This window comes from Carlito syrichta, unplaced genomic scaffold (assembly GCF_000164805.1).
Source record: "Carlito syrichta isolate Samal-C Ts95f unplaced genomic scaffold, Tarsius_syrichta-2.0.1 Scaffold304734, whole genome shotgun sequence".
Taxonomy (NCBI): domain Eukaryota; kingdom Metazoa; phylum Chordata; class Mammalia; order Primates; family Tarsiidae; genus Carlito; species Carlito syrichta.
In genome coordinates, this window is record NW_007248830.1 from 762,128 (window position 1) to 770,677 (window position 8,550).

The window sequence follows — 8,550 nt, forward strand, 5'->3', positions numbered from 1 at the left end:
TTATTGTAGAGGTGAGGTCTCGCCAAGTTGCCCAGGCGGATCTCGAACCCGCGGGCTCAGGCAATCCACTCACCTCAGCCTCCCAAAGACACGGGATTACAGGCTGAACCACCGAGTCTGGCTTGGTTTCAGTTCTTTAGTTTATAACTGGAATTCACCATTCTGTTTCCTATAGATCTCAGATAAGGAGACACTCTTTAGAGTACTCAAAAAAGCTGCCCGTCCAAAATGGTTTTGGGGAGAAAATTGTGCTGAAATACTAGAGTATCATTAGATGAACAAGATTTTTGCTTTGATTTCACTTAGGGACTAAGTGGAGTCATATAGGAAATAAAGACAAGTAGAAAACCCCAAAGTCAGAAAAATCATTGAAAAAAGTAGCCAGATGCCTTTAAAAAGGGAATAAATACAACTATAGTTCAGAAGTTTACTCCCATCGTACACTGCTTATATCTACTTTAGTGCTTTTAGAAGATTCACTTGCATCGTAATTAGCAAATTCGTGCTCTCTGCACTACTAGGAATGTAAGTTTCCTAACAGAATCTGTCAAAGTCTTTGTATCTCCAGCGAACACTTAATCACTGTTGAGATGCCTGTGCCGTGAGATCCTATGATCTTTTACTGTAGTCTTGAATATCTATTTCAGTAATGTTTCTTGAGAGAATCAAATTAAATATATTGAATATATCAATGACAGTAGCAATTCTGTTTTTACTGCTGCTGTTGTTTTCCCAATGCTACTATTGGGACCATGGAAGGAAGTTGGGGAAGAAGCCATTATCTTGCATAAGACACTGCGCTGAGTGCTTTCCATTAATCATCTCCCATACAGTACTTTAATTCTTACAACAAGGTTATTTTCATCTCCATTTTACAAATGAGGAAAACAAAGTCTCATGTGGTTAAGTGTCTTGTCCAAGGTGATGAGGCCAGTGGATCGCTCCAACTCCTGATTTCCCACTTTTAACCACTGTGGTATGTATCAGTTTATTGCACAACCCTGGAAGAGGCTAGGAAACATCTACCTACAGTTTCAAATCATCAGGTGGATTGTTGTATTTGTTCAGTGAAAACAAACTGTTATATATAGGCCTTGCATTTCTAGCAATTAAGCTAGCTTAGTTTGCTCAAGGAAAAATTATTAAACCGTTCTTGTGAGATGAAAATGGTATATTTATTTGTTCCAGGTAATAATTTTTGAGGAAAAAGAAGTCTGCAGATCTCCAGAAAAAACTATCAGTGGTACCAAAGAGGGTTCTTGTTAAACCCTTTCCTTACTAGATACTGAAGAATTGTACAGAGACATGCCATGCGTGACTGTGACAAGTTATTATGTCACATTCAAGTGGGAAAATGGTATAATGCATTATTTAAAACCACCTCAGAATAGGAGCTGAGTTTTCTTCCATATCACGGATTATATTGTCACCTCTGTACACATCTTTGTGGTGAATGTTTAGATTTTCTATATTTATTTCAAGTAACTAAATCAGTGTTATGATTTTTCAATTGTTTTGAAAATAAACAGGAAGGATTTTACTTTATATTTTAGTAAGAAATCTTAATATGCTATTTAACAATGTCTCTTTTCTTTTTCTATTTATATCATCTTTATTTTATTGTATCGTAACATTAGCTGTGTATGTCACCAGAATTTTTCTGTTTCAGTTTCCTTAAAAACATCATTCCAAAAGCATGTTTTAATTTGTACCTTATTTAGCAATATATTCAGGTTTCTTTTTCGTTTAATTTATCCATCATTTTAATTAGTACTTTAGCAAACTACTTATACAAATTTTCCTATTCCATTTTTCTGATATCTCCACTAATGAAATAGCAACACTGAGAAGGAATTAGTTAAAAGGAAGACATCAATAGTATTCAGATTAAAATTAAAATTTCATAAAATAACATGACGAACAGAGAAATCAAAATGCCACACAACCTCTATCATTTAGTCACTTCTGCTTAGAAGTGACAGCAGCACATAATACCTGTGGGGTAGTTTACTTCCTATTTTCACAATAAAGTTCAGGGGGAAAACAATCAGTATGTGTCACAGTGTTTCCATGGTATAATGGCACTATTTATTGTGTAGATTTTCTTGCCCAGAAAAAGAAACTAGATAATCTTCAAGTGTGATTGTACTTCAGTTGATTTTTAGCTTTCATTATTATTGCCAACCACCACAAATTTATGCTGATAAAAATAAGGATAAAAACATCTTAACAATGAAGTTATTATCATCAATAAATGTAAAAGAGTTGTCAAGAACCAAAAGACTTGAAAATAGAAACCTGGGTTTGCCACATTGTTACTGTGGAAGAGTCTTTCCACTTTTTTGGTGTCTCAGTTTCTTTAAAAAGGTGAAGGATTGTGCTAAATGAGCTCTGGGTTATGTTCTGCTTTATATGTACCTTATGTTTGCTAGGAGAGAATCTTCTTTACCTGGTCTCTTAGAAAGAAAAATGTTAAGGAAAGGGCACAAAAGTCATAGAAAACTATAGGAATGTTTATACTCATTTCTATTTTATTCAGCTATAGTCTCTGTGATAGACAGGTACCATATCTCATGTCATTGATATAGATGGGTTGCAGTTTATACTGTTGCAGAGATTGGACAGTTGCAAATGGGGCACTGATCTATGACACAATGTTCCTTTCTTGTGGTTACTTCTGAGAGCCTTTAGGAAGTTTCTTCAGGCAGTAGTTTTTCAGAGTTCATGCTCTTACCTCACACATTCATGGATTATTTTCATTGGAAATTAAATACAACACCAACACTATGAACTGTGTTTCAAGCAGATCTGTTTGATTTAATGAAGCAAAGAACAATGCTAGTGGTTTTCAGAAACAAGTGTGTTTTGGACATGTTTTGAGGAAAGAGAAAATTCTTACCTTTGCATTTTATTTTGGATTGCAGAACTTCAGATGGTGGCAAGGTGGTTGGCACCATAGAAGTCAGTGTTGTGAAGATGGGAGAGATAGAGGATGGGGAAGCCGACCATATCACGACAGATGTGCAGGGACAAAAGGTAGGATTTCGGTCAGCTCATTGTACAAATTAAATTTGAAATGATCAGTTTTGCAAGATGCCTGTATCACCAACACTTCTGTGGGATTTGAAATCTCATTATCAAAAGCTAAATGAGAAATCAGCTCTGGAATTGGAGTACAATATGTGTATTTCATCCTCTGAACCAGAGGGTCCATTTTCATGGAACTATGCAAAGCAATGCTCCATTCAGAAGCACCTTCCTCTTCTCTGCCAACTCCCTTGTTGACACTGCCTTTTTCAGTTGGAACAAAAGTATTGATCATTGCTGCATTCTGCCATAATTAACTCTGCATGAGAAGCATAGAAGATTCTGGGAGAGCTATTGCCAAAAATAACTTGTTCCCAACTCCCAAAGCCCTCTTTGGAAAAAGAGATGCAGTTTTAATTTGTATTTCATTTTTATGTGAAGGAGGGCAAATTTAACAAGAACTTTGTGCCTTATGAAATTACACAGAGAAGCAGGAAATAGTACTTACTGTAGGAACTGTTCTCAGGGAGGCACAATGCCAGGTAGAGGAAAAGCAACTTCCTTAAAGCCCAGAATAAAGGCCCAAAGCATATAAACACATATTCGGGATTTTCTCTTTCTTTCTGTTTCTCTTTTCTAACACAGGGAAACAATATACATGATCAGTCTAGGCCAGGCACAGTGGCTCATGCCTGTAATCCCAGCACTTTGGGAGGCCAAGACAGGAGGATCCTTTGAGCACAGGAGTTCAAGACCAGCCTGGGCAATATAGTGAGACCTTGTCTCTACAAAAAAGTAGAAAAAAAAAATTGGCATAAATTTCTTTCTTAGGAATGTAATTGCCTATTTTATTGAGGTGATTAAGGCACATGGGACAGACTTAAAAACCGCTAACAGTTTCTTTTAGGACAATGACTTTGTTTATACACTATAATTTTTACCTTTTCATAAAGGAACATTAAAAATATTTAATTTAATTTTTAATTGACAAAGAATATATATATATGGGGGTACAATGTGATGTTTTGCTATATGTTTACATTGCCCTTGTTATCTTTTTGATCACAGCCATTTTGACAAGCATGAGGTGATAGCTCATTAGAGTTTTAATTTGCATTTTCCTGCTGCTCAGTGATGATGAGCATTTTTAAATATATCTCTTGGCCATTTGTATATCTACTTTTGAGAAGTGTCTATTTAGGTTCTTTGTCCATTTTCTGATTGGGTTATTTGTTTTCTTGCTATTGAGTTGTTTGAGTTTCTTATATATTTTAGATAATAGTCTTTTATCAGATGTATGATTTGAAAATTTATTTCAATACATGGGCTGTCTCTTTGTTGTTTCCTTTGCTATAAAGAATGTTAAATGTGATTCAATCCTATTTGTTTATTTTTTGCTTTTGATTCTGTGCTTTTGGAGTCATTTCCAAGAAATCTTTTGTTGTGGAAACTCTCCATGTTTTCGTCTAGTAGTTTTATAGTTTCATGGTTTATGTTTAAGGCCTTCATCCACTTTGAGTTGATTTTTGTATAAACTGTGATATGTGTCCAATTTTGTTTTGAGTATGTGAATATTTGGTTTCCCCAATGCCATTTATTAAAGAGACTGGCCTTGCTTCATTGAGCATTCTTGGTACCTGTGTTGAAAATCAATTGATCATATATGCATGGGTTTATTTTTGTGCTCTCCAGCTTGTTCCATTGGTCAATGTGTCTATTTTTATGGTTGTATTATGCCACCACTACTATGCCATTTTGAATACTACAGCTTTGTCATAGATTTCGAAGTCAGGTAATAAGATGCCTCCAGCTTTATTCATTTTGCTCAAGATTGCTTTGGCTATTCAAAGTCCTTTGTGGTTTAATATGAGTTTTAGTTTTAGTTTTTTTTACAATGATGAAGGACATTAGAATTTGGATAAAAATTGCTTTTAATCTGTAGATTGCTTTGGGTAGTATGGGCATTTTAACAGTATTAATTCTTCCAGTCCAAGAACATGGGATAATTTTCCTTTTATGTGTGTCATCTACAATTTAAGTCATCAATGTTTTATAGTTTTTAGTGTACAGATTATTCACCTTTTAGTTAAATTTACTTCTAGGCATTTTTTGTGCTATTGTAAATGAGATTGATTTAAAAATTTTTTTCAGATAGTTCATTGTTAGTATAAAGAAACACTACTCATTTTTGTGTGCTTACTTGATATCCTGTAACTTTGCTGAATTAAGTTATCAGTTCTAACAGCACCTTGGAACCGTTAGGGTGTTCTACATGTCAGACCATGTTATCAGCAAACTGAGACAATTTCACTTCTTCCCTTCTGATCTGGATGCCTTTTCTCTATTTTTCTTGTCTAACTGGGCCAGATAAAACTTCCAGTACTATACTGAATAGAAGTAGTGAGAGTGGCAAGAATAGGCATCCTTGTCTTGTTCCTGGTCATAGAGGAAAGGTTTTATATATATGAGCATTTATTTTTGTGATAAGGCCTGTTGGGACTTATTTTCTGGTTTAGTGTTCTTTATCTCGGTGCATGTTTGATTTTTGGTACTTGAAAAACTTCTACATGGGAGATGCTGTTTATTCAACACTTGAAAAATCATTAACTTCACACAAAATCTAATATTTTCTTTAAAAGAAAATTTATTTTTGATCCCAGAGTAGACTAGCATCTTCTCTGCTGCCCCAAACCTTATTTGTCTCTGTTCCCCTGTCTTGCCTTTGGAACATGTCTCACATTACAAAAATATTCTAAAGAAGTCCAGAGTTTAAATCTGGTTGTTATCTAATGTCAGGACCATGGTGACGAATCCTTTTTGGATTGGTGCATTCAAGACCCCTGTCTTGGAGCTGGGTCCCTTCATCCCTGTATTCCCTTTGCAGTTCTGTATAATACTCATCTTTGACACCACCACGTGGATACTTATAACAAGATTAAGAAGGCAGGATTTGGAGCTTAGCTGGGGAACAAGAGCAGAAATAGTCAGATAATCATGTCTGGACTTGCAGTAGTGTACCAGGGGACCAGCAGCAGAAACACTTCCCATTTCAAAGTAGAACTCTTTTATTTGACTCTGAATCAATCGCTAGCCACCTCTCCATTCTCCTCAAAGCTAACCTATCCCTTGACTCCAGACGACAGTGTATTATGAGATGGTGCAAATCAAATCATGCCCTTTTCATAAATAGGGAACTTGATACCCAGGAATATGCCCCACCAAAGTTTCACATAATATTTCTGGCTTAGTAATATGAACTTGAGTAAGACTTAATTGGACTATTCCAGAAATAGGAGGTGGCAGTGGCAGTACACACCATGTGGGAATCATTTGTTGACTAAAATGGTAAACACACCAAACATTGTTGGCATCAGCGTTGTCCTGTCTAGAATCTTTGTTAACTTCTTGATCTTTTGTAACTTTTTAATAAATTGACTATAAACTCTCTTGGCAGTCTCTAAGAATATTCTTGATTGAGACATGATAAAGTACAATATGCATGATATTAATTTTGGAAGTAACTTTGTCTCAATGTTTTTCAAGGTGTGGTTAGAATCATCTGAAGTGTTTCTTAGAACTGCAAATATATGGACCCTTTTGTAGATCCGCTAAATTAAAATCTGTATAAAGTGTGTTAATGCAATCTGTTACTAGTGGTGATTTAAGTTCTGAATGACTGACATGGATGGAAAGAAAAAGCAACTGAAATAGAGGTGATTCCTAAAATAACATCTCTCCCATTAGTTTGCTTGTGTTGGGGGGATAAAAGAATGAAACTTTTGTTAGTGCCATATTCATATGCCATGAAAGTGACATATTGTCTCTCAGGTAGATTGAAGGAGATAAAAAGGATTGCATTATTCAGCTTGAGATGCCAGAACGAAATGTAACAAACTATGTGGTTTAAACAATAGGAATTTGCTTTCTTACAGTTCTAGAGACTACTAGGAAGTCACAGATCAAGGTGCTAGACAATTCATTTCCTAGTGAGGGCTCTTTTCTTGGCTTGCAGATGGCTAATTTCTTGCTGCATTCTCACGTGGTCTTTTCTGGTGTGCTAGGAGAGAAAGAGAGGGAGGAAAGGAGAAACAGTGCACTGATGCCTCCTTTTCTTGTAAGCCTGTGGGATTAAGGCCCCACCTTTATGAACTCATTTAACCTTAAATACCTCCAAAAAGGTCCTAATCTCCAAATATGGTCACATTGGTCCTCTCACCTACATTTACTTGCTTGTTTCCATACATTATACTATTGATACATATTTTCCATCAAGGAAAGAGTGTTCAGAGAGTAATTTATTATACTAGACTGGATCAAACTTTGATATGTACATACATAGAAATAGAAGATAAAGTGTTCAAATCACATAGTAGTAGAAAGAAAATTTTTATAAGAAACATTTATTCACTAATCAATCTGCTTTTGAGGCAAAGGTCTCACTCTGTCACCCAGCCTGGAGTGCAGCGACTTGACCATGACTCACCGCAGTTTTATTTTAAATTTGTGAAATTTAAAATTGTCTGATAGAGGGGAAAATATTTGACCGCGTATACTGCTGTCCTGATTAATCAGTAAATGTGGGATGTAGTGAGGAATGTAAGGTTGTGAAAGAAAAAGGAAGAAATGTAAAAAATAACCTTTGAAGTACTCAATAAAAGTGCCATTAGAGAAAGGTGAACGAGGAAGCAGGATCAGGAGAAAAACGAGAAAGCCCAAGTAAGTAGCAGTCAGCAGGAATGACTGAGACAGCCGAAGTCTTTCCCTTGCACCTGATCCTTCTTTCCCTGCAAGAGAGCTGACTCAGCTTCTTGTCAAGGGAGGATGATTATTAGGAGCATCCTTCGGTGAGGCTCTGGGGGAGCTGATTTTAGTTCAGCTCCTGCCTGTCTCTCTTGTTTGCTTAATATCCGTGGCATCGTTGAAATTGCCATAGTCCCGGTGATCAAAGTGACTGTGATTTCTACAAAAGGAAAGAAAATGCCTCACTTATTTATGAGACTGGCATAGATGGGAAAGTGCAGTAATAACACACCATCTTTTGACTGTGAACCTCGCTTAAGTAGTCTTTTGATGACTCTCTGCTTTTCTCAGGTTATCTTGCTCCTGTTCTTTGAAAAGGTAGTCAGAACGGACTCTTATCAGCAGTGGTGAGGGAAGAGGCAGAGTCTTTGAGTAGCTATGGACCAATGTCAGAAGGTCCTGTGCCCTTATTTTCCACAAATATAAAATTGAGGCTAGGTAACTCATATAGGCTCTCCTAGCACTTTGGGAGGCTGAAGCAGGAGGATCGCTTAAGACCAGGAATTTGAGACCAGCCTGGGCAACATAGCAAGACCTTGTCTCTACACACAATTTTAAAAAAATTAACTAAAAAAAAAACTTAATAAGCCGGGCTCGGCGGCTCAGCCTGTAATCCCAGCACTTTGGGAGGCTGAGGTGAGTGGATTGCCCGAGTCCGCGGGTTCAAGACCCACCTGGACAACTTGGCGAGACCTCATCTCTACAATAAATTTTAAAAAAAAT

The 8,550-nt window shown here is 36.5% G+C and overlaps 1 protein-coding gene across 1 annotated transcript in view; it reads left to right on the forward strand.

Moving 5' to 3' along the window:
* Positions 1-8,550, forward strand: part of INPP4B (inositol polyphosphate-4-phosphatase type II B) — a 433,157-nt gene that overhangs the window by 198,903 nt on the left and 225,704 nt on the right. The window contains exon 8 of the mRNA XM_008060793.1: positions 2,925-3,036. Within this exon, the coding sequence (XP_008058984.1) occupies positions 2,925-3,036 (112 nt within the window). The remainder of the gene's footprint in view (positions 1-2,924; positions 3,037-8,550) is intronic.